Here is a 25,845-nt window from a genome sequence, read left to right as displayed (position 1 = left end):
TGTCCAACAATGATTTTAAAAATTGTGGCGCTGCTCTTAGTGGCATGCGAGTCATTGGCTGATGCCCCTCCGCTGTATCAATCGCGACCATATGACCTCGGAGCGTTCGACAGATGGCCTCACCAGCTGTACCACTCATCCAATGCCATTGGACCTATCCTGAACGTTCACAAGGAAAGTGTGCAGTGTTATAATGGAAGCATTTACACCGTTGTGCCCAACTGGGGAAACCAGGTGAATATTCCGGGAGTGATGCTTCTCGACACAAAAGGGTATCTTGTCTGGCACACGAGCGGGTATGTGACAGCAGACATACAATCCTTTCGGGGGGAGAACTACATTGTCTCCCTTTCTGAAGACTCGAGCTATTATGCACTGGTAAGTTGTCAGTTTGTGGCGTAGCATTGGGAAGGTTCTAATGTTTTTTAGATAAACTCCCGCTACGAGGAAGCTCACCAAATCCGTTCAGGCAATGGGTGGCAGCTTGATGCGCATGAGTTAACCCTGAGCCCCTCGGGGACAGCACTTCTGGTTATCAATGGTGTCTTCGCAGTGAACCAAACAGCCTTTCAGGCACCGCTAGAAGTCGAACTTATTCTGGATGCAGGGTTCCAGACAGGAGAGGTATTATTTGAGTAGCGAGCTTCGGACCATTACAGCTTCGAAGAGTACTATCACTTCCAACCGGGCGATGGAAAAACCGAAAAAACCGCGCCAGATCTCTTCCATGTCAATAGCATCGATAAAGACGACCTTGGCAATTATCCCATTTCCCGTCGAATGATGAGCTCCATTGTCTATGTGGACAGTCGGACAGGCGCTGTAATCTGGAAGCTTGCAGGAAAGGCAAACATGTTCAAAGACCTATCCGGTGGGGCCGCGACGGACTTCAATGGTCAGCACCATTCCCGATTCCACGAAAATGGCCGAATTGTTTCCATTTTCGATAACGGGAACTGCCCCGGCCGTCCTGTGACAAGTCCAACCCGGGGTTTGACGCTGTTTTTGGATACAGAGAAAATGACTGTCCAGCTGCAGCATGAATATATCAGTCCAAACAATGTTCTCACCGATAATAGTGGATCGATGCAGATTTTGGATAGCGGCAATGTGGTTCTAGGATTTGGCCTGAACGCGAACTGGGCCGAATATGCCTCGAATGGATCCCTGCTCTGCAATGTTCATATGGGCCCCCAGGCTTTCTTCGATAGCGGGGAAATTCGCAGCTACCGGATCTCGAAGAGTGCCTGGATTGGTCATCCTCAGGCCACACCTGAGTGCTGTGGATGATGGAAGAGTGTATGTGAGTTGGAATGGGGCCACGGAAGTGTCTATGTGGACTTTGCACGGAACCGATGTTGAGGATGTCGAAGGAGAATCAGTCTTCTTAGGGAAATTTCGACAGTTTTGAAACGGAAATATCTATTCCCACCATCCCAATAGGCCGATATTTCTTTGTAAGTGCTTTGGATAGGGCCGGGTAGGTCCTCGGGTCAACCTCTGCAGTGCAGTGGCCTTCTAAACCCAGACAAGGTATTGTGTACCAAGGTCTTTGAAGTTCTCTAGCACAGGGAGGAATTTGAACTCACATATCGAAGAAAGTCACCGCTATTCCCTCGCCAACCATTCCATTATCTTGGCAACATCTTGGCTATTAAGGCCAGATGTTGGTTTTTTGGTCTTTTCTCTCGGCTTTCATCATTACAGTCCATATGGCGTGGCGTGTCTTTGATACCAAAACGATTGATTTTGTTGAAATATTTACACCTTTTTATACAACACAAAGCTTCGCATTCACTCTATATTATGCTTGATCTAACCTATTTCTAAGCTTCAACATGTTATACGCAGGTGGGCCCACTGCTTATTTTTTATTATTAGCGATGATCTTCTGCCAGGCCCTCAGGGAATGTAGATTATAATTCTCCTATTCATCAAAAACTACGAATTATGCCCCGTAAATCGAAATTACCCTATAACTCTACACACATTTTGTACATTAGCTGGAATTTCCCCTTAAAGCTAAGTTGCTGGGATGTTCAGGGGAAATGTTTCCCGCCCAAGAGCCCCCTGAACCAGGTTGGGGTGTTATACGGAGTAGCAGAACCATGATGTATGAACAGCGAGACCTTCAACTACTCTCGGACGGCAAGGGATAGCTTCAGCTATATTTATAAATACAAAATCAAATGTTATAGAAACATTCAAAATGTTCAAATGTTGTTTTGACACTTCACATAACTTGTTGATTCCTGGACCCACAGTTGAGAGCTCCCGAAATCTCTTCGCGCCCCTGACGCGTTGTCTTATTAGGAGACTTGTCCAGGGTATCTGCTAGGCATCTATTATCTTTATAAACCCGGAAATCCCGGAAATTATCTAAGAAGTCCGTTATAGTCAGCTTTTTTGACTCGGGTGAGTGAGCGCCCGCTGGAGTACATTTGACAGCATTAACCAGAAGACTAGACTCTGTCATACTAAGACATCATGGATCCCTCTACATACACAGATCCCGAGCTCACTTACCAAGACCGACTGGTGATTGATGCTATTGTTCAGCCTCAACTCAGCTCAGATGGTAATGCTCCTGCATTGTCGATCAAATAAATCGACAAATAACAAACTAACACACATGTAGACAAAACAAGTGCACAGCCATTGGACAAGCTGAGCACTGAAGAAACAGTACAAAAGCTCCACAATCTCAATGATCCTTCTCACATAGAATTTGATCCCACTGTCTCCCAATTCTGGGATACCCCGCTGCTGCGGGCCAAGCTACCCGCGCCCATCCAGAAGTACGTGCTCACGCCATACATCAACTGGGCTCAGGGGATCGTGCGATATCAGACCGATGTGGTCATGTTAACGCACCTTATACTTTACTTCACCACTATTGTCCCAAGTGCCGCATTCCTATATTACCGTTTCTCTTATCTCCACGGTGCCTTGCATTGGCTCATGCAAGGGTTTTATTGTGGCGCCTTCACGCTGATGAAGCACCAACACATCCACCAGAATGGAGTCCTGAAGTCAAAATTATATCTGTTCGATATGCTTTTCCCATACCTGCTAGACCCCATGCATGGACACACGTGGAACTCTTACTTTTACCATCACATCAAGCACCACCATGTTGAGGGTAACGGTGAGGAAGATTTGAGCACAACCATGTTCTACGACCGCGACAGCCTCCCCGACTTCCTGACCTATGTGGGTCGATTCCTCTTTTTCATTTGGCTGGAACTCCCAATGTACTTCTGGAGAAAAGGGCAATACAAGTATGCAGCGAAATGTGCCTTTTGGGAGGTAGGTAACTACGTCGCCATTTATATGCTCTACAACTACGTCAATGCCCGCGCGACCACGTTCGTATTCATTCTTCCGCTCACCGTCATGCGCTTGGGCTTGATGGTTGGAAACTGGGGCCAGCATGCTTTTGTGGATCCATCCGACCCTAATTCTGACTACCTGTCCAGTATCACACTGATTGATGTGCCGGTGAGCTTCTATCAACCTGCTGAACATATGCAACCAAGACTGACAAAAATACCAGAGTAACCGATTCTCTTTCAATGACGGCTACCACACTTCTCACCACCTGAACCCGCGCCGCCACTGGAGAGATCATCCTGTTGCTTTCCTCAAGCAAAAGGACATATATGCTAAGGAAAACGCCCTGGTCTTCCGAAATGTCGATTACATCTTCATTACTGTGAACTTGCTCCGGAAGAACTACGACTTCCTGGCCAAATGTCTGATCCCCATCGGTGATCAGGTCAACTGGACCATGGAAGAACGAGTAGAGATGCTACGTCGTCGGACGCGAAAAATGCCCCAACCATCTTCGAAAAAGAGGGAATAGAAGGCACTGGCTTTTGAAAGCTTGTTCCCGATAAGACAATTCTGTTCCTGGTTCCTAATTTACTGTTTTCACAAAAGAGTTCATAGATATTTCGCATTGAATATATTCTGCCGACACCCGAGAACTCGTTTCACTTAAAGGTCCAAGGTTTGTATATTCCTTGTATAAAGTGTTTGTCGGTCACTTTGGAAATCCTGTTCTCGTGATATATATTGACACTACGGATTGGACCTACTGAACCATAGCGCTTGTCTATGATTCGGTTAACCTCACCCTGGGTGCTTTGGGGGTGTATTCTGTATTATTGCCACGACTCAAAGGTAAGATCTTCACATCAAAAATAGCTTCAATTCCACAAGTCCATATGAAATCAGAATCATAGCGTATGTATAACTGTGTGCATGATCAGCAACTAGCAGCACTCACCGAGGAAAGTATTAAGCAACTTCTGGTGGTGTTGATGAAGATTATTTCGGGTATATGCATTTAGCTCGCTTAGCTACTCCATACATAGGCATGTAACATGGCTGGCGGACCATCACTTCCTTCAAAATGACTGATTTCAGACCACAAACCCTGGACACTGTAAAAAATCTCGGAATCTATATATAATCCAAGCTAACCGTATTGTATAGCAAATCAACAGATTGATACGTCTTGGCATAGCTTAATTAGGAAAATCATATAGGGAATACTAGGTAGGTTGGTCGGATTAGCACCTACTGTGGGTTCAGCCCGTTTGCGGGGTTTAACTGGCCACTTAGGAGTTCTTTACTAATGTCTAACCATTATCAAACGGGACATAGATTGGATGGAAATAAGAGACAAACAAATCCTACCTTCGGGGGCCTAGTCTCATGATTGAAATACTTTCAGATCATGTTCAACTAGTAATGCATAGTTCTTTAGACAAAGAATATATGGAAGGCCTATTCTTCCATATTTTTCTATCCCTGCTCAAAGCCCTGAAAGTAAACGCATCCCTTATTCCAAATGGACTGGCAAGAAGCAGGAACATTTATCCATCTGCGGCCCATGCTTTTGAGCCTATCGTGCTTTTTGAGCCCCCGATTTCTTATAATTGGAGGTATTTTTTAAAATCCAATAGGCCAATCGGCTAGTTCGTGCCGACCTTTGAAAACCGCTCCAAAATGCATCCTCCACAGCGGAACAGTCTACGGGTACGAGGCTCGCTTAGATAACATTAGGATTGGCATTTTCTAAACAATATTATAAACCCATGAATAAGTACTTAGAAGACTGGCTAAAGTTGTAATTCTACTTAGGTCGACTGATATGGTGATGAACTATTACTACCAGGAATCCCAATTCGGTATCATCTGATAGGAACTATGGACTGTGCAGAATATAGAGTGGAGGGAGAATTTTGTTAAACTGTGCTCTATATCCATATAAGAAGCTACTTCAGGAAAGAACGCCATTGGCACGCTTTCTCGCTCATTCCTGCACCATGTGCCTTTTTGTATAATGCTAATTTCTCTGGAAATTGCTCGCAGACTGCCAAAAGAAAAGGATATTGTCAGCCGTATGCTAAATCCACTTTCCCGATTGTTGATAGCGCCAATTCACAAGATATATATACGCCGTAAATGTGCAGAATACTCATTTTTCATATCAAAACTTCTCAGAGCTACAATCCCAAGTGTAGACTTGTTCGGTGATGATTTTTGCATCTCTTCTGCTTTCTATGGGCACATGGGCAGCGGTTGTCCTCCAAGCAACCGCTGTTCCCCATGGCCCATCCAACAAAAACATCCGCCGACAGGAGGACGCCTGCGGCCCAGTTGCGAAGTACACGGAGAATCCCTCCATTGAAAAATGGAACCAGGCCGACACCGATAACTGGCTTGAGAAATGGTGGACTGTGAACGCCGCCAGGCGGACGAGCAACGCACACGGATTCGCTGGTGCTTTCGGCCAATATGCACTAGGCCAGCCCGGCTGGTCGTGCCAGAACAACGGCAACGACGGCAACTGTGAGATCCCGGTCTGCGATAACCCCAAGCTCAACGCCCTAGGCAACAACACCGAGGAGGCATACTATGTTCTGCAGGCAATCAACAACCTCCATGGCTTCTTCCTCGGTCTGGATGAGTCGTTCAATATCCCTGCCGTGGTTGCGGCCCTGGACAACGATGAGATAGTGAATAACTTCTGGTTCGACGAGAACAACTGGGATTCGACGCTCTTGAAGCAGCTCCTGAATATATTCGGTACCCTGCTTGCCCTTCTTGCTGGCGCCTTGGCTGCACCTGCTCTCGCAGCGACTCTGGCGGGTAGTGTGCCCGCCATTGTGGCATCAAGCTCGGCTTTGGTTACCGGTGGAATAAATGCAGCCGGCATATCCATTTCTTCGGTGTGAGCTCTTCCCTGGCCGAGAGAGACCTCTGGCAATCTACTATTACTAACATCCCCTTGCGTAGGACCTCAAATGATATTACACAGTCAAATCTCGGCCATATGATGGGACAGGCAGTGAATAGTATCGCTGGCTCATTTGTGAGTATCAACAACGAGCTGATGTTCGGTAATGGCTACGGAAACTCTGGCGATATCCGCAAATATCTCCAGGGTGGAGCGTGGGTTGACTACCCGGGATTGCAGAAGAACGGAGCTCGTGATACGATGATCGCTCTCATTCAGTCCATGATGATCAATTCTCTTTGGCGCATGCAGCGTGTTTTCATTCTTGGCGGCGGCGCTTGCGGCGATGGCCAGGGCATCGGCCATGGTATTTCTGCCCCCGACGACAATTATATCTGCGATGAGGACAACCGCGCCTGGTACCTATACTTCTGGCAGAAGGAGAGTGGTGGTGGCGTAAAGAGGAAGCCTCAGGGATGGGTTTCTCGGCCCTGGGGGTCTGATCGCATGGGTGCATCTCCTCGGTTAGAGACGGAGGGCGGCTCTGGGCCATTCTGGAAGAATCTCAAACCACAGGTTCGTGGTCGCGACGCTGATTCAGTACACATTACATACTAACCAGTTTCCCCTTCTAGGACGCCATCAAGTCCTCTCTCAAGTCCTTCCGGGCTGCTGGAAACAACTACACCCAGGACACCTTTACCAATCGTGTGGGTGATATGTTCGCTTCAGAACTTCACTCAGACGGTGCGAGCATGGAAGGTCTTTGGACTATCCCCGTGTGCGATATCAGTAAAACCATTGACCCCAGCTTCCGTTACTCCCGGAAGGGGGGTATCCTCCATCCGTACGGCTGGGACGAACGTCCAGACTGGTGCGGGCCGATCTGTGAAAATGATAAGGATAAGACGGCGGAGTTCTTCAGGGCGGCCAACTTCAAGGATGACTTTAACAAGCCCTTCCAGCATTCATGTGGCAATCAGTATTTGGATGTGGACGACGCTACCAGCCTTTGGTGGGATTGGACTACTGGCAAATCGTGGTATCGTAACCAGCCATATAACCACTAGAGAAATTTCTCTTTATTATTCATTATTGGTGAGGGCTTGTTAGTGAGAACTTGTTGAGATTGAGCATTTGTGTAGATGCTGTGCCGGGTTGTAAAGTAATGATGTAGCTATCAAGCTATCTAGTTTCTATTTGTGGGTAGAGAATCACTCCTTCTTCTCTTCTCTTTACTCTCTTATCAGATGTAGATATAGTTTAGCCTGGATTTGGAGCCTGGCTGTCATTATCTCTTCTTAGCCTTTCATTATTGCAGCTAAAAGTACTTGCCCTTAGCTGCGATCTCGTTGCGATTGGGAAATGCAACTCTTATGCAACTAGTAATAGATGTTTTACATATTCTCCTCAAAGCTATGTATATATTAAGGGAATTGATATGACCCACCCCCCTTTGGCTCACACAACCCCCCCCCCCTCCTACCCGGTTTTTCAGTACCGTCTTCCTAATTAGGTGCGACCGATAATTCTACCATGTATTCTGCCACCACCATAGTAATTCTGGTTTACATAGTAAAAAGCCCTGCATTTTGATCAGAAAAAATCGTACAATTCATTGATTTATACATTGATATACTCTACAAATTAATCATGCTACTTCTCAGCCCCCCCCCCCCCCGCGCTTCCCTCCACGTCAACCTCCTCGGCCGCGACCACGTCCGTGTCCTCTGGTCTCAGTATCATTACTGTCCTCAGCGCCCTCAGTGATTGTCGTAGTCGCTCCGGTAGACAGCGTGGGATATGACAAAGATGACTTCATTTTGTTAGAAGGCTTGTGGCCTTTGTGCTTTTTGTATGGATATTCCGTAGAAAAAGTACATAATTTTCAAATGGATGTACCCATTACTAACTAGATGTTTACGGGTGCGCACCAACACAGCGAAGGCATGCTTAGCGCTTGACCGAATACGATATCTTAAGAGTCATTCCCTATATGGAGATTTGTACTGTGGGAACAGTTTCTGTAAGCGTGAATGCTCAGGGGAAGGAAAGATGCTTGTATTCCCTATCTGCGGACTATCCTATAGTCGCCGGGTCAGGTGACATGGTCACCTGACGGTGACAGTTTCAATCAATTTGCAGTGCACGATATGGAGCGGTGTTAAAGGAAGCCTAAAAACTCAATCCTAAAAACTCAAGCATCTTCCCCCTGGATGCCCCATATGTGTGTATTATTGTAGGTTGCCCTAGTCTTCGGGGAGTTATGATCAGCGTTGTAGTCTCAGGTCTCAGCGTCGTCGGTCTCATGGTCGTCGGTCTCAGCGTCTCAGCGTCTCAGCGTCATATGTCTCGGAGTGGCCAGTCGCGGTGTTGTTGGTCTACAAAGGGGCATAGCACTCAGGATCGTATGCACCTAGTAGATATCCGGATGTCTGGATTTGGCATCAGGAGTACCTGGCTCACTACATATACCATGTCAATCATGTCCCCACGTATTGATATTGAGTGTTATATAGATGGGAAATTGTGATAGGAGTTCATTCAACCCACTCTGAAATATGATGATACGAATCAGTATGGATGAAAAGCTTCATTCTACCTTGAGGCTAGCATCTAGATAGGTTACTATGCTTAATAAGGTCTCCCTAATTATATTTCAGGTACTCCTATTTTCTGTGAGACCAGTTTCAGGCTAAATCTAAGCAGCTATGTAGGTATCTATTAGGTGCACGCAACTCTGAGCCCTATGCCCCTTTGTATTCTTGTGCAACACTAATAGGACCATTACGGACCAGCCGCTGTAAGGCTAATATATCCATTTAGCTACTCAGAATTATATACCTGCTGCCTGTCTACCAATATGTCGGTTTTGTTTATCGAGTCCATACAAAAGTACACTAAAGTATAGTGCATCATTCATTGTCTTTCCTTCTCAAATTGCCTACGTTCATTGGTGTGAATGTAATTAATCTTTATTAACAGCTCGGACTCGAATGGAAATGGAATGGAAATGGAAATCTCGCTGCTAATACAACGTTTGTATTCATTCAATAGACCGCGTTCTTCATTGATAGTTCCTTTTGCTTCTCTATTTGTACTTACACCCGCATTTTCCCATCCCAGTTCCTCCCCCGCGTCGCATTTCATGATTCTGTTTCTGCAATTACAAAAAGCTTATTCATTTTACACTTCAAGCACTCGAGAAACAACTATGGATGATCGCGACTCCCTTACTGAGGTTTCGGACCCGGTAGGGGCTCGTGGCGTCTCGCTGACTGAAACCGACGTGAATATCAGTCCATTCATTACTTTGCAGCACAAGATTAGTGATGCTTACAGGAAATACACCGGTTATGGCGAGATCATTGCGAAGGAAGGGCCATTGGCACCACAATTCAGCGACTTGATTAGTTGGTTCGAGATGGAAAGGGCAGCCGCTAGAATCTTTAGCGAGCCGCGCCCGCGCATTATCGATGGCAACGTCAATGAATCCATCGAATGGACCGATGTGCTTCGTGAAGCACCCACTCCTGGCCATTTTCAACTACAAGAGAATGGCATGTACCGATGCAGAGTTCGGGGAAGCCTGATCGAGCTCGATGAGGCCAATTACATCGAAATCCTTGCCGGCGTCACAGAACCACATTTGCAGCCATTGAACATGTTATCGGACGAGCAGAAGGAGACTCGGGTGCGCCTCAAGCTATTCACCTACCTAAACCAGACACACCAGTCTCTCATCCAATGTAAGTCCACACTCTTCTATGGGCTATTTTATTTCGATACTAACATCCCAATTAAACAGTTGCCAATGCAGTTCATACATCTTTAAACCTTCTGGATCCAACTCCGCCCATTCATGCTGCGAGCTCTAGTTCCACTAAAAACGATGGAGTTCCTCAACTGCAAATCCCTGGGGTTGCTAGGAATGATCTGGCTGAGCCCGAAACATCCAAAGTTTCTCAAATCAACCACATCGGCACACCCCAGATTTCGGATGAGACCGCTGGGCTGCGTTTATACAAACTCGCCATAGAGGCCAGCCGTATGTCACACAGCAACAATTTCAATGCTGGATCGGTCGGCGGCAATATCCCCTCCTCCATGGACAACACTGAGCTCGGAAACACGAATACTAACGCCAATGCCAACGTCAATTCCAAAGGCAATTCAAATGCCAATACTAAACCGTCTGGCCTCACTTCCGAGATGACTTCCCACTCAGCCCAATCCAAGGGACACCAAGCTGAGTCCCTTCCCATGGAGTCTGGAAGCAACTCTCCAAGCAGGCCACAATTGAGGTTCATGAGATACTCTCAATTTGAGAAGGACGAGGGACGAGCATTTTTGAAGTCCCTGATTGACAAAGGATCTACTGGCCCCGAAATCGAACTAGAATACTACAACATGTTCGGAGCTTCCCGGAGTATGGGTGCTCTCCTCCAGCGATTCAAAATGAAAGGTTCTTGGGCATTGTATCCCGAATACAAGAAAAGCAAGGACTAGGAGACTGCCCATTACTCCAATCTTAATAGGAAACTAACTTTACTGACAACTGCTTTTAGTCGGCATAGTCTTGCTAGGATTGGGATTGGGCACAAAGGCAGTGAGTTGAGAGGGTTGATTACAGTGGAGGGCTTGCAGATGAATAATAGCTGGGAGGCTATCTAGGAGGAAACGAAGGAATTTCATCATGGATTGTTATGCCCACTACTCAATGAATTCATTTTTATCAGGTTCACAAATTCGATAATGCCCAGTATCAGTGTAAACAGATGAAGACCGCCATAAAGACCGCGCATACTCCCTGCGGGAGGAATTGGGATCAACTGCTGTGTTTTGGTCCCATTGTATGTATTCATAGTAAAATAAACAAACCTCGTTATCGATACAGAGTCTGAATTATTCCATCTTCCATCTTAATCCTTCGTCTAAATCCTTTTCATCATACTCACGACACATACCTTTCAAATAAAAGCCTTTGAACACTCCCATTCTTCGTTTTTGTGCTCAATTCACCTTTCATTGCTATCGCATGAACAGCCGCCACTAGCATGATGCCCACGCAGGATCCCGTTCTACCATCCTCGACTGAGAAGGACGCTGTTATTGACCGAGTGGAACCATTGCATGAAACACAGGATGGAGCCAATGACCCAATTCAATCCCCCAAGAGTGTTCCTAAAGGAACTAAGTCTGTGGCCTCAGGTTCTGACGCTGAGCTTGAGAACGCGCTCAACAAGTTCTTCGGTGGTCCTCCCTTTTCCTTGGTTACTCCTGCTTTCATTGAAGCACATACAAAACCTGTGCGGGACAAGAGAGTATGCAGAGGACGCGTTCAATTGACCCGGCATAAATACCCCATTGTCACTTGGATGGATGTACTTTCTGCAGCATCGACCGCAGATTTCTTTCATCTACAGGGAAATGGCATATACCACTGTCGTGTCAAGGGAAGGTTGGTTGAGATTTCTGCGGAAAATCACCATTTCATCGAATTGGGTTACCCGCAACGCATGATGCAGGCTTCATACTAGCCTGTAGTACAGGGACAACAGGACGCTGCAGGAACTATGGGGAAACAAGATGTTGGCCCTGTCAATTCTGACCTAAAATGTGAGTTTACAGTCTTCGCCAGTCAGTTTGTTGGTTATTATATACTAATATAGAGCAGCAGACATAGAATCGCTCACCAACCTCGTCCCCGGCCCAATGAAACCAGCCCTAACCCCGACTACATCAAATCTCTCATCTCAACCTGACAGAGGCATCAAGATCTCAGATGAGAGTAAGGGAAAGGTCAAATACGATAGCGAGGAAGATATCAAGGGGGCCTCCCACAGGGCCCAAGAGTTCCAAGCTGAAACATCCCGCTCTCGTCCCAATACCAGACAGCCTGATTCCCAGCCCCGTCACAATCTGGGTTTTTCCGGTTGGGGTCCCATGATAGTCGCAGACAACACAAGTATGTCTGCCCATGATCCAATCAAACCTGGCACCTCAGCCCACAATGACGATGGCAGTGTGGGAAGCTCAAATGTTAAATCCGAAGTCCCAGCTACTCCGACCTGCCGCGAGTACATTTTCATTCCCTGGGTTCCTTCTCCTAAGAAGGGGAGCGGCGAGGGTACCAAGACCAAGAATAAGGGAAAGAAGAAAGATACAGGTCCTTCCGGTGCGGAATAAGGCAATGATGGAGACCACACATTGACCACAGGCGCTTAAGTTGTTGGGGGGGGGGGGGGGGGGGAGATACGCAACAGGATATACAATACTTGAAACCACCAATGAAATTCTGCCCACAACCAATGATGCAGTCATATTGACTAAATTAAGTAGTACGTACATAAAGTATAAGCTTGCGATCGGGACTCAATAATTCCGTCAAAAATATGAGGACTGGACAGTCATTTTGTAGCGAAGATATGCAAAAAAAGAAAGTGCCCCCGAGTCCACCGTAGATGCTTCAAAATTTCTAATATTCACTGTTCCTACAAGGCGAGAGCAAGACCCAGAACACCAGCAGCGCCCACAAGACTCATAGCGATACCAGTAGGGGCGGCACCACCATCGGCAGAAGTGGATGAAGCAGATCCGGACTCTGAAGCCGAAGCAGAGGAAGAAGCAGCATCCGAGCTGGTGGCAGCAGAGGAGGACGGTGAATCCGTAATAGTAGAAGACGAATCGGCAGAAGACGAGGCCTCAGAGGATGAAGCATCGGAGCTAGAAGCACCCGTAGAGGTGGCCTCGGCAGTGCTGGGGCTGGAACTGCTAGCGCCGGAGCTGGTGATCTCGGCGGCGATGGAGGATGCAAAGGAAGGATAATAATCTTCAACCGCAGTGGTTACATACTCCTTCACACTGTCGGGGAGGCTGCTGTACCAGCTGGGCCAGTTGTTTGAGACAATTCCTTGCTCGACTTGAGAAAGGAAAGCAGCGGTGTTGGTGGCTTCGGCCCAGAACGAGGTAGGGATGCCGGTTGCAAGAACGACGGCAATAGAGGAGGGAATGGTGAATTCCGAGTCTGTATCTGCGGATTCGGACTCGGTATTGGTGTCGGCCGGAGCGGCGATGGCCATGCTGGCAAAGAGGAGGGCTGTGAGCGACTTGTACTGCATGATGACGGTTGAAGACAGTATATAGGTGAAGTATAAGGTAGAGAAGACGAAATGTATGTGAAAAGCAGTCTCTGCGGGCTAATTAATGAAAAAAAAATAAAGAACCAGCATACATCTGGGGACACTATGTATGTTTAAATACGCCCAATGCGTAATGCGTAATGCGTAATGCGTTGTCACAACCTAGAAGGCTATGCCAACTAAAATCATCGCAATGCTGGGGCTCTTGCGGCACAGCCCGAAAGAGCCCATCGCGCTATGTTCCCAGGCTCCACTACAAACGGCCAATTGCAGCTTCGTGACCCCAAAAATTGCCGATCAAACGGGAAGAGGCGCCCCAGGGATCGTTGATCGTGCAATCCTTTGCCCTACAATATCGGATTTTGGGGGCTGGGTCCACGTCCTGCTATGAGATTACCCGATGCTCTATTCTAGCGAGACTGGCGGCCCTTTTTCTCAAACAGGTCTTAATATTCCTCCAGAGCTTAGGGTGGGCTCGGTGTTCTGTCCGTTTGCCGTTTGCTAAGTCCCAATTGCATTACGCACACCTTCTATAGTTTGTACACGCCTCTTTATTATTATTGAGCTCAGAGACTCTTGGATATTGAAATGACATCATTTTCTGGGGGCCAGCAAACTATACTTGGAAAGAATCGTTGCTGCCTTTCTCTGTATAAAGTATTGCGTCTGACTGGTGCTTGAAAGGTGTCATCGCCGCCTGATCATGAACGTGGGGTTGTGGGGGCGATCCGAGTGGTCATAAGGCAATTTATTGTCAGATACAATATTTTACGCTCATAGCGAGTCATGCACTGTCTGCGCAACTTCTGTACAAAATTTTCGTCGATCACCATCCGTGGGAAGTCATTATTAGTCCAGAGTATTGAAAGAGTCTACGATGTACCACACTTAGGGCCCACCTAGTCACGTTTTTTGTGTTAGTTAAAAAGGTCATCAATACCTGCAATGAAATCGAATCAGTCTACATCGGCATCAATGCCGATAGATATTAATTTTGACGCGTCTGGGTGTTTGCAATGGATATTGGCAGTGCTTGGAATATTTACATCGCCACTATATAGATACGTACTCTTTTCTCGGCATTCGTAATACTACATATTTAGTTATGAACCATTTATGCCCAGTAGCCAGCATCTTCCATTTAGGATGACAGTCAACAGCCGTCGCCAATTAATCACATTTAAATTATGCACTTCCATAGGTGTGTAAGACGTTGGGAGGTAGTATCAACCATATATATTTGCCAATCTGTCTTTTGCTTCCATTTTTGCGACCGCTGATTGGCTGCCGCCCGTGCTTCCACTTTGCTTCTTTCTGCCGGCCGTATACCGCTATAGAGCAGAGCGCGTATAGTATATATATTTACTAGATTCAACTTTCAGCCATTCAGCAAAAACAATAGAGGTTTAGGGCTTTCAGGTACTTACTTTATTACGAAACTATGGACATTTCCTAATTCATGGATATAATATAAAACCACGCAATTAACTAGCTTCTTACCTAGTTTACCCGCTCTTTTCAACACCCAAATAGGTCTATTTCTACCCAATTATTTACAGTATATGTCTCTTCCCTGTCAGCCTTTGATCACATACGACCATAGGGTGTGGAAAACAGGGCTTCCCGTCCGCTCAGCCGTACTTAAGCCACACGCCGGTGAGTTAGTAGTTGGGTGGGTGACCACCAGCGAATCCTCACTGTTGTATGTCATTCTTTTTTTGTTTTTCAAATATTTATTACATCTAGGGTATTTGGATAGGAAGGGACTACACAAGGTGGCCATGACTTGTAGGTATATATATATACTATCATCACCCCGCACTAATAGTACTAATCGTATTGTAGTGCGCAACTGCCAATTTGGCTAAACTCCATTTATACATAATAATAGGTGACACATCAAGGATTATTTAACAGAGAGACATTAAAGGCAATGAGTCGCGCTCCAAAGAATGCCAGCATTCACCACAGCCAAAGCTACAATATGTATTTACTACGGCCCCACTTGATATGTTCACGTCGGAATTTTTTTGCTGAAATTTCCGCTATTGTTTTACCAAGGCAATTAATTGAACAAGACGAGCTGAAGGCAAAGACAAGTCATTACTAACGAAATGACACCCATCCCATTCAATATCGACGCAATTTGAAGGGATAAAATGAAGACACAAAAAGAAACAGGAGCAAAAAAGAAATCTCTCCCTCGGGGAATCGAACCCCGGTCTCCCGCGCTTATCGGTATTAATGACAAGCGGAAATCATCACCACTAGACCAAGGAAGAAGGTGATCGAGTTACTGCTCGACCATTGGCTGGTTTGATGGAATAAGGGGGGAGTTCATGAGTTATGATCTTTTTTCATCTAATGTCCAACCCTTGAACCTTCCACCCCTCTTCTCCTATCCAATCGGTATGTAGTTTATTGGCCGGTCCTTCCAAGCCAGCAATATCCCTCTAGGGTCGGCTAGATTACAATATGTTGGGCCAATCTCGCTATCTTGGAGATAGCACAGCCCAAATCCCACTTCTCCACCCTTGAATGTTCTTAAACGGAAAGTCCTGGAGAAGTCCGGGTTAAATAGCCAAAGGACATTCCGACTTCCCCGCATGAAGCAATAAATACTTTGAGAAACGCCGCATTATTTTTTTTGCATAGCTTCAAAGTCATACAAAACTGGGAATCATGACATCTGTTTTCAAGAATGGGCGCATCTTCATGCCATCGCAAGGCTCAAATAACGAGGGGGACTTTGCCGAAAGCATGATCATCGAGAATGATAAGATCTCCCATGTCGGCTCCCTCGATGGAATAACCATCCCAGAAAATGCAACTATCATTGACCTGGAAGATCGCACTGTCCTTCCAGGCTTCATCGATGCTCATGTACACATCCTTCAATACGGGCAATCATTGCGCAAAGCGGATCTCATCGCATGCACCTCCCTTGAACAAATTCGTGAAACCATTAAATCTTACGCTGAAGCCCATCCATCTATGCCGCACATATTATGCAGAGGCTGGATCCAATCATCCACCAACGGAGTCGCACTAGCAAGTATGCTGGATGGTATCGACCCACGTCCCATCTTTATCGACTCCTTCGACCTCCACTCCATGTGGTGCAGCGCAGCGGCTCTGGATGAAATGGGGGCTCATACAGCCCCCGATCTTCCCGGCGGAACCATTCACCGTGATGAAAACGGAAAAGCCTCAGGCCTACTTGACGAATCTGCTATGATGAACCTTGCATGGCCTTATCTAGAAAGTGTTACCTCCACAGAAGACAAACTGAGTGCCTTGGACACTGCAGTTGCTGCATACGCCGCTGCCGGGTATACCGGACTTGTGGATATGGCTATGGACGAAGGAACATGGGAGATTCTGAATCTCTACCGTCGCGATCATACCATCCCATTCCACATCGGCGTACACTGGCTGGTGCCCTTCTCAGCGGATCAAAGCGCCAACCTCAAATACGTGGATCGAGCAATCGAGTTACACAACCAGTATAACCAGCCAGATTTCCATGTCCTCGGAATAAAGCTCATCTGCGATGGCGTTGTCGACGGATGCACTGCCGCTCTTCTCCAACCGTACACTGGTAAATCTGATCCCATCGAACCAATCTGGCCAGAGGATATGCTACAAGAAGTAATCCAGCGTGCCGACTCAGCGGGCATCCAATGCGCAATTCATGCGATAGGCGATAGAGCAGTCCACCAAACAATCAACGTGTTATCGAGAGTCGGCACCCCAGGCCGAAGACACAGAATCGAACATCTAGAGCTGACAACCTCGGAAGACGCCAAGCGACTAGGTCAGCTGGGTATCACCGCCTCGATCCAGCCTGTGCACTCAGATCCCATGCTTTTCAAGGCGTGGCCTGGCCTTGTGGGCCCCGATCGCTGTAAGCGCGCATTCGCATATAAGGAATTTTTCGATGGAGGTGCTCCTATTGCGATAGGCACGGATGCCCCTACTGCAGCTCACTTTCCTTTCCCTAATCTTTACAATGCTACTACTAGGCGCTCGGCGCTTGAGGCCGAGACGGATGATACTGTAAACGCACATTTCAGGTTGGGTTTAGCGGAAGCGGCTAATGCTGCTACGGCTGGTGCGGCTTATGCGCGGTTTGCTGACTCCTGGACTGGAAGTGTACGGAGCGGATTATATGCGGATTTCTTAGTTGTTGATATGCAGTGGAGGCCGGAGACATTGCTTGAGGCGCGTGTCTGCCAGACTTGGTATCGGGGGAAGAAGACCTTTGATGGAAGTGTCGACAGCAATAGTTCATAGGCTAATTATCCAGGAGAATGCCAGATATATAAAGAAATTACAATTGATTTTCTGTTCCTTAATGACGTTGGGTCTTTATGTGCGGGGTGGACATCACGGTGACATCACCAGTACACGCTTTTGCCTCGAGAAGAAATTGAGGCCGACACAATATACGACTTACAGCACACAAGTAAAATGTATAGTATCAATTTACAGTTGTTTAATTTACAGCTATTCGTTACTTCATGAAGGCATCAGTCCACGTTCCAATCCAGTCTTCCTCTGGAACTTGCTTGTAGTCCTGAGTCCAACAAAGTATATGAACCTCAATTACTCTCCGAATTGTTCGGGGTGCTCTTGTAGTTCACGGTCGATACTTAAATCAGAAAGAAAAGAAGCTAGTGCTCGTTAGTACATTGAATACGATCCCAGTGCCATAGGTCGGGTGTAACGAAGACATACAGTGATCTACCTCCTGTGAAGACCTGCGCTCTGTGTGCTTTTTGAGATCTTCAGAAGCATGCTGTTGTGAAAGATCCGAACACATTGCACGGGAAGAGCTGTTTTATTTTAATTGGGTCAGTTACGAGATACGTCAAGACAAGCTTCTAGGATTGTGGTCTGAACGCACGGGGCAACTTCTCTGTCTACCATGATATTCTGATCGCTAGAACCAGATTGGGCTTTATTTTGATCTTCCATGCTTCCGAGAGAGCTGCGGCGTTTTTCGTAGTTGGGATCTAACGGGTTTTGATCAATGGTAGTGTTGACCATGTTAAAGCTAGTGTCCACAGGTAGTAGACTGTGTAGTGGCAAATCAATAGTTGATATATGTAAGAGGATCAGATGTAAACCTTTTGGCAGGGATGTCGAAAACTGAGAGGAAATAAACTATTTATGCTTTGTTAAATGCGGGGGAGAGTCGCCGATGTCATAAGTTGGGTGTGGCAAATGTATGATATAAAGACTTTATGTGAACCTATCAGAGACATCTTGATCCCTGGTATTTGAACAAGGAATGTCAGTTATCCTAAACATTGATGAGGAAATACAAAAGGAGATTAGCTGTTGTGATACTCACACGAAGCTGAGTTGAGTGTTACACAAGAAGATAGTTGATCATGGCCAAATCGGTATGAGGTCAAGTGCTCGTCAACGACACGATGGCAAAATTAGTAATGTTCTCGCCTTTTCGACTGTTTTATGGACTATGGAATGTGTATTAAATATATATTTAGTGGTCCTTGCTCATTTATCACAACATACAGCCATAACCAGTGAAATACTTGGTTGTGGAGAGTGGTGGTTGTCGCGATGCCAGGCTCGTGGTCATGTGTTTCTCGAAATAATTATTTTCTAGGAATGTATCACAAGTTATGCTGAGTGAATTGAAACCCTCATTCGGAGTTCTCGCAAGGAATCTTTCGTAGTCTTATTCTTCATAAATTCTTTCTGAGGTCGAGGTATGTTGCATATAGATTAGCAGTGGATTTGGAAGACAAATATTATATTATATAATATTGAGTTCTGTTCCTGACTTGCTGGTGACACAAACGGGCTATTGGCGCGACCGTATGAGTAGAACAGGACAGCGATACGGTGATGGATGTGCCTCGCGACCATGCCCGACTGCTGTCAATTAGGGGAATCATCGGGATTTGAGTCTAATGACTTATGTTCTGGTTTCATCGCGTGGTTTAGTATTAATTTGCTTAGTTTATGTTAGTCTGCTCCTTTGTGCCGGTCCCAGTCACAACAGATCCCCAAACGTCTATCTTCGGCCTCCAGGCGTACTCCCCACGACCAATGCCAATACAAAGAGCTATGGCTTGAATCGTGTTGGTTTTCATTACACGACCCATATAATGGCGCACTCATGTCACATAGGTATTACCTAGTTGGCTAGGATATATAGTCTTCCTGTTTCGCCCCTTTGTTCATTTATGTCTTAAAAACTATTTACAAAACACTTATTGTGCCGCTTATTTCTACTCGATATGTAGATACCAACAAAGCGACTGCGCAAATAGAAACGTGATCGCGAACCGAAAAGCGACAGCGCGTGCGATCAATAAAGTGACCACTCGAACAGGAAAGTGATCGCGTACGCGACTAACAAAGCGACCGCGTGAACAGAAAATTGGCCGAATGCAGAGGAAAGCGGCAAAGAAGACAGCGATGTGCCTATAGAACATTGAAAGCTTCCTTAGATAAGGAGTAACCTCACCTTGAAATAAATGAGGCCCTGCTGGGAACAGTCCTCACTTTGCATGTGTAGATTCACGCAATAATGAACTATAAGGCCGAGCCAGATGTATTTGTTGAGTGTACTTTGTAGATACATGCAGGCAGGGAAGCAGTTGCCTGAACAAGAAAACAGACTAGTACCTATTAGGCAATGAAATGCGATCGTGGGAATGGAATCGATCCGCAACGGATACTAGTAGTTTGGCGGCAGAGCTCGGATCTAAATTCAAAGATTCGCTTCTACAATTTTGAAATATCTACGGCGTAATAGATATCGAGATTGAACTTTAAAAGATTGATGATGTGCGGCTGAAGCGACCGTTAAGTGCTATTAATAGGTTGATGGTTTTATAAAGATACAAAATACATGTGTACATAGTCAGAACAATAATAGGAATTTGAATATTACGCTAAAAAGTGACTGACGGATATGGGGACAGAGCAAAGACCCAATATGGATGTCTAACGGAACAAAGGCTCAACAACACATGCTATCCTAGTCACTTGAAGAGCCAGCATTTTACCTAAAACGCTTTGATTGATATGTAGTGATTAGAGTAAAATAAGCCATTCTCTTGGCTTCATAAGGTGAGCCATCAGACTCCACTACGTCTTGGCTGCTTCATACAGCCAGCGATCCGATATCGAAGTTGCGAGCTCGCTTAACGCGGAATAATAGATGATAACCAGAGCAAAATATCGGAAATATCGTCTTCTAAGCCCAATCGACGAGAACCGTCTAGCTCGAGGTGCATGGCGCGGAGTCAGCCGAATATGATTCGTCACAGGATGAATCGCACAGGGCCAACAAAGCCAATGTGGAGTGCAGAAGTAGATCATTTAGCTAATTCCTTCTTCTAAGCAGATCAAAAGAAGAGCCGGTCAAAGCAACGTCATGAACCAACCATGTTGTGCGAAGTTGAAATCGACCCTGGAGCATAGTGTGACTAGTCCTAATTGGGCTATTATCTGGAGAACCGGGCCATGTGGAGAGAATCACTCTGTTCGGATCTGTTGAGATGGTGTGCACAGAAAATTTTTCGCTACTTAGACGGGTTTAAATGTAGCTGGATTCTCTGTTTTCTGATACTTTGAGGTTGAGAAAATCACATGGCCGCTTTCGACTACGATCTATATAAAAACTTTTGAGGTGAAAAATTACATCATACCTTCAAGTTTGGTTCACTCTCCCCACGCAGAATAGAAGCACCAAGACAACAAGAATCTGTGATTCAGGAACAGCCTTGAAGAGTTCCGTTCAATCGTGGTAGGATCGGCATGGTGTTCGCACGTGGTGATGTGTCCGGCCATGATGATCAGACAATAGGTAAACCAGAACATTACCGGCAATTGAGACCCAGAATATTGACTAACAGTGACACAGATCATCAACATCCCAGCAAAGATGTCACGATTGTGTCCTGGGATGGACCGCAAGACCCCGGAAACCCATACAACTGGTCTCTGTGCGAGAAATGGCTTCTCACTGCCCTCGCTGTATTCGCCACCTTTATGACCATGATCAACGGCACAATATTCACAGTAGCCCACGAAACTATGAATGAGCGCTTTGACATTTCAGACGCAAATTTCCCTCACTCTTACTGGCCCGTCACATCCTGGGCCGTTGGCGGTGGCTGCTTCTCCTTGCTTGTCCTCCCGCTCATGGAGGACTTTGGTGTGCGATGGGTGTTTTTGGGCACGTATGTGACCTTCCTCTGTTTTGTCGTACCCCAGGCTGTGGCACAGAATTTTTACACCTTGGTAATAACGAGATTCTTCGCTGGAGGATGTGTCTCTATCCTTGCCAATACGTCTGGCACGGTAATTGGGAATGTCTGGGACACAGAGAAAAATCGCAACGTCCCTGTCAGTCTTTTCATCGTTGCCTACCTGTCAGGTAGCAGCATTGGACCCGTCATTGGAGCTGCTATCTACCAGGCTCTCACATGGAGGTGGATTGGCTATATCCAGCTCATGTGGTATGGTGCTTTCTTCCCTCTATACTTTTTCTTGTTTAGGGAGTGTCGTGGGATTGCAATCCTGGGACAGCGGGCTAAGGCTCTGCGACGTGAAGGCAAGAATGCCTATACCCAGCATGAAATCGACACACAGCACCAGTCTATTCTGAGCATCGTAGGCCACAGCGCGAGCAGGCCTCTTTTGCTGTTTTTCACCGAGTCAGTGGTGTTTGTATCCGCGCTATGGTCCGCCTTTACCGTCGGTACATTGTATCTGTTTACGCAATCTGTTGATCAGGTATTCGCAGAGTTGTATGGCTGGACACCCTCGCAAGCCGGATACGTCCAAGCAGCCGTCGTGGTCGGAGAGCTTCTGGGATGGGTGGTTACCTTGTTCTCGGGCAAGCTTTACTTTGACTCAGCATCCCGCAACAAGGAAATCCCTGGTACACCTATCCCCGAGGCTCGGCTATACCTCGCCATTTTGGGCGGTATATTCGGCATCTCCGGTGGTATGTTCACATACGCCTGGACATCGTACCCCAATTTTCCGTGGATCGCACCGGCCATTGGTCTCGCCATGGTAGGGGCCGGTAGTGTCATTGTCGTGACGGGAATCTCCGACTATGTAGTCGATGCATACAGCAAATACGCGGGTAGCTGTATGGGTATCATTGCCACTGGCGAGAACACCCTGGCGGCATTCCTGCCTCTGGCTACTATGAGCATGTATTCTCATCTTGGTCTCCAGTGGGCTAGTACAGTACTAGCCTTCATCGCGCTGGCTCTGTCTTTTGCCCCGATATTGGTGCTGGTCTGGGGTAAAGAGATCCGAGCACGGAGTCCGTTCATGAAAGAGGCCATGGTGGAAAAGAGGAGGAAGAGTATCGACTCTGTCTGATGGGTTTTGCTTTGTAAATAGAGCATTTTGAAGACATATTGCATATCAAAAGACTTTAGAGTTTTTTTTCTTATCTTCACTGAATATTTTCTCGCGTCTAAGTTCAGTATTTTTCCTGATAGAGTATACCAAGACCTGCCTGTGCCCCAGGGGGTTCCCCAAAAGCTTGGCCATGGGATTTTGAAAGCTACCTTTTAGTTTGGTCCGACTTAGGGACCAGATCTAAGACAACCAACGTAATTCTCACCCCATGAAGCCACCGCACGAGCAAAAACACATGCAAACCAAGTGAATTCAACCAGATTGTAAATGCCAAGAAACACGTGGAACTCAATAAGCAAAACATCAATATAGTTTGAATCAGGGGGAATCCCGCATAGAACTTGAAAAGCAGGTCGGAGATATTCCAGATTGCGGTTTAGAACAGACGCGCCGCTATGCCGCTAGCCCGAAATGAAGTTCCCCCCTTAACCTCCACACCATCTGTCCTTCCACGTGTGTTGCTCTGAAGCCATTTATGCGAGTGTTTATATTGATTAATGTTGTTGTTATTTTGATGATAATATACATATCAGCCACATACGAAGTACTGACCAACTAGGAGAGAAAAAAAAGAAACAACCCCAAAAAACACCTCGGTATCACAACCCACGATTTAACGACCAGGTTAGGAATAATAGCCGAATACTCCGTAGTCCTACTCCTCCAAGAATAGGGGGCCAGACGGGTTAAACCGCCTCCCTTCTTTTTCGATAAGTTGTTGACTGATCTGTTTTTCCGTATGGGGTTCCTTGCATAAGTAGAGAAACAACATCCCCACGTTTCTCGGGCTCAATCGAATTTCTAGATTGTTTCAGGGACGACGATCAAACGGCTTGATTCCCGGTGCCCTGTGCGATGGTCTGATGACTACATATATAGAGTACGGAGTAGCATACATACTGCATTTGCACTAGCTAGGGTCTCTGTCGAGGGTATCTATTAGCTTCTCAGGGGCAGGGAAACCCTGGTCAGAGTTGAAACCCCCAGCCAGAGTCTATATTGATGAGGATTGAATTCTGTATTCCGTATGAGAATTGTGCACTTGGATATTTCTCGGATCCGGTAGGGCTCCGCTGGTCTGAATTAATGTGGAATTCTTATTTAAAGGTAGTAATACATGCCGATCTTGGTTCTGTTGCTGTGTCCATTTCTTTTTGGTTCGATTGTTGATAGGGGGCGGTTCTAGAGATGAACTAGTTAGTGGTCAACTGTGGTGTTTTTGTCCGATAATGAGACATTCTATCCTGATATATATATATGTACGCCGATCTAAAGATGGTGATCTCCGTTGGTGGAGATAGCATCACTATACATGATTGTATATTCTTGGGGCACATGGATGTGCCACCATTTCGGTGTTGTGCCAATATATTTTGGTCTACCGACCTCATTGAAATTTCTGACTAGGAGACAATCCATACAGACCAGAGCCGGATAGTCCACGGAGTCCACATGCTATGGGGTGTACCCAACACCTTGGGAATTTTGCCCTATTTCCCACTCCATGGAAAAGTTACGGTACCTGTCGCTCATATGGTCTAGAACTTTACTCATCTTACTTATGGATATGGCTGGCTAGTGAAAAGTGGACCAGGGAGTACAGGAAGTACAGGAATACAAATACACATATCGGTTTGGCTTGATTTTGCACAGTAATAAGTACTCGGTACGGAGTGCAGCCTTGCATCATGCAATCATCTGAGAGATGATTCTTCAAGATGCTACTACTTTATTCCCACTTGACGAGTCTCATTCGGTCGCATGGGCCAGAATAGGCAAAATCGGGGATACCGGATAGACGATCCCAAAGCCACAGCCGTTTAGACACCGGAGCTCGGAGAAAATACCAGGGGATAATCTGGAAAAAAAATGGAGGGTTTCAATGCATGTAAGCGCCCACTGGAATTCTGAAACATGAAGGCGGGTGCTTCAGGTCCCAGCGCCAGTTTGATGAGTCTTGGCTGGCTCCACCTATTCTTCCAGTTGGACTTCACACGGCTTTCTGTGTAGAAGTATCTCTAAATGTGGCAAGTGATATGTTTATCACTTGGGTATGCAGCCTAGTCACCATGTGGATTAGGCCAATCATCAATTTCAGACATGCCATACTACATACTAAAATATTGTACGGAGTACAAAAAGAACTTAAGGCAGGGGGTGGTTTATATTCACCTTTGTTGGGAAGAACAGAAGTCTTATTCAGTTTGATATCAAACTGTGAAGACTAACAACCTATTGTTAACTGGTGATTATTGTTTTAACTTGATACTTCTATTAACAAAGATAAAGCCCTGAGAGTGCCTGTATGGGAAGTATGTGAAGATGTACCTGATCCTCTGAATAAACCAAATAAACCGGATTTACTGTTTGGCCTTGTAAATGACAGAGAGATACAGTGTAAATAACAAACAATACCAAATAGATGACAAAAATAACAAAAATAACATGATTAATAGGGGATAATATGAACCATCCCCTTATGACTAACGATAAACCAAAATAACATACTAGTTCTTGACCGGTCAGACATCCTCCAGGGCGCTTCCCAGTTCCCAGCTTCGATTATTATTAGACTTGCACTGTATCTTCCTTCCCCCCTTCTTCTTCTTCACCAGTACTCAATCATCCTCTTCACTTTCGTTTCTTTCTTCCCGCTGCGCGCGAAAATTCCTCCAGAGGCTTACCGGCTGGTCCAGTTCCATTCTCTGACAATCTCTCTTTCATTCTCTTTGTCTACGAGGCTGGCTCCTCTTCCTTTAAACCCTTTTTTCGCGTGATCTAGAACTTTCCCGATCGGATATCTTTTACTGGTTGGCGACGTTGATCCTCGCACTTCCGATCCTATCTTGTGAGCCATTCAGCTGGTGAGTTTGATCCGAGGTCTTGCAGCTATGTCTCAGTAGAGTCGCAGAGGGCTTCCTTCTTGATTGGACTCAGATCGCCTCTTTGTTTGCGCATGCGTTATCAGCCGCTGTTTTCCCCGGTGCTAATTATCTATACAGTGCGCTTCACGCAGAAAAAAAA

General features: G+C 46.1%; 9 protein-coding genes across 9 annotated transcripts; 7 read left to right on the top strand and 2 right to left on the bottom strand.

Annotated features, from left to right (window-relative positions):
- Window positions 1-9: 9 nt before the first annotated feature.
- Window positions 10-1,290, top strand: N7479_006014 (uncharacterized protein; the record flags this gene model as incomplete). The annotated part of the gene is given in 3 exon segments (XM_057253710.1): window positions 10-378; window positions 430-624; window positions 640-1,290. 3 exon segments carry the CDS (start codon window positions 10-12, stop codon window positions 1,288-1,290), a joined length of 1,215 nt encoding a protein of 404 aa, XP_057107572.1.
- A 1,197-nt stretch (window positions 1,291-2,487) lies between these two features.
- Window positions 2,488-3,865, top strand: N7479_006013 (fatty acid desaturase; the record flags this gene model as incomplete). The annotated part of the gene is made up of 3 exons (XM_057253709.1): window positions 2,488-2,578; window positions 2,639-3,501; window positions 3,557-3,865. 3 exons carry the CDS (start codon window positions 2,488-2,490, stop codon window positions 3,863-3,865), a joined length of 1,263 nt encoding a protein of 420 aa, XP_057107571.1.
- A 1,681-nt stretch (window positions 3,866-5,546) lies between these two features.
- On the top strand, window positions 5,547-7,320 carry N7479_006012 (uncharacterized protein; the record flags this gene model as incomplete). The annotated part of the gene is made up of 3 exons (XM_057253708.1): window positions 5,547-6,244; window positions 6,310-6,826; window positions 6,886-7,320. 3 exons carry the CDS (start codon window positions 5,547-5,549, stop codon window positions 7,318-7,320), a joined length of 1,650 nt encoding a protein of 549 aa, XP_057107570.1.
- Window positions 7,321-9,464: 2,144 nt separating this feature from the next.
- N7479_006011 (uncharacterized protein) lies at window positions 9,465-10,759 on the top strand (the record flags this gene model as incomplete). The annotated part of the gene is made up of 2 exons (XM_057253707.1): window positions 9,465-9,999; window positions 10,059-10,759. 2 exons carry the CDS (start codon window positions 9,465-9,467, stop codon window positions 10,757-10,759), a joined length of 1,236 nt encoding a protein of 411 aa, XP_057107569.1.
- Window positions 10,760-11,310: 551 nt separating this feature from the next.
- N7479_006010 (uncharacterized protein) lies at window positions 11,311-12,439 on the top strand (the record flags this gene model as incomplete). Its single annotated transcript, XM_057253706.1, has 3 exons — window positions 11,311-11,574; window positions 11,791-11,869; window positions 11,928-12,439. The coding sequence occupies 3 exons, from the start codon at window positions 11,311-11,313 to the stop codon at window positions 12,437-12,439; spliced, it is 855 nt and encodes a 284-aa protein (XP_057107568.1).
- Window positions 12,440-12,744: 305 nt separating this feature from the next.
- N7479_006009 (uncharacterized protein) lies at window positions 12,745-13,371 on the bottom strand (the record flags this gene model as incomplete). Its single annotated transcript, XM_057253705.1, has 1 exon — window positions 12,745-13,371. The coding sequence occupies one exon, from the start codon at window positions 13,369-13,371 to the stop codon at window positions 12,745-12,747; it is 627 nt and encodes a 208-aa protein (XP_057107567.1).
- A 2,703-nt stretch (window positions 13,372-16,074) lies between these two features.
- Window positions 16,075-17,688, top strand: N7479_006008 (amidohydrolase; the record flags this gene model as incomplete). The annotated part of the gene is made up of 1 exon (XM_057253704.1): window positions 16,075-17,688. The coding sequence occupies one exon, from the start codon at window positions 16,075-16,077 to the stop codon at window positions 17,686-17,688; it is 1,614 nt and encodes a 537-aa protein (XP_057107566.1).
- Window positions 17,689-17,996: 308 nt separating this feature from the next.
- N7479_006007 (uncharacterized protein) lies at window positions 17,997-18,444 on the bottom strand (the record flags this gene model as incomplete). Its single annotated transcript, XM_057253703.1, has 3 exons — window positions 17,997-18,046; window positions 18,133-18,230; window positions 18,302-18,444. The coding sequence occupies 3 exons, from the start codon at window positions 18,442-18,444 to the stop codon at window positions 17,997-17,999; spliced, it is 291 nt and encodes a 96-aa protein (XP_057107565.1).
- A 2,751-nt stretch (window positions 18,445-21,195) lies between these two features.
- Window positions 21,196-22,779, top strand: N7479_006006 (uncharacterized protein; the record flags this gene model as incomplete). The annotated part of the gene is made up of 2 exons (XM_057253702.1): window positions 21,196-21,244; window positions 21,302-22,779. 2 exons carry the CDS (start codon window positions 21,196-21,198, stop codon window positions 22,777-22,779), a joined length of 1,527 nt encoding a protein of 508 aa, XP_057107564.1.
- Between the last annotated feature and the right edge of the window lie 3,066 nt (window positions 22,780-25,845).

The sequence above is a fragment of the Penicillium vulpinum genome, assembly GCF_028829585.1.
Source record: "Penicillium vulpinum strain IBT 29486 chromosome Unknown utg000003l_segment0_segment0, whole genome shotgun sequence".
Lineage (NCBI taxonomy): Eukaryota > Fungi > Ascomycota > Eurotiomycetes > Eurotiales > Aspergillaceae > Penicillium > Penicillium vulpinum.
Note: the sequence above shows the minus strand (reverse complement) of the source record. Positions and strands in the feature narration are given on the sequence as shown.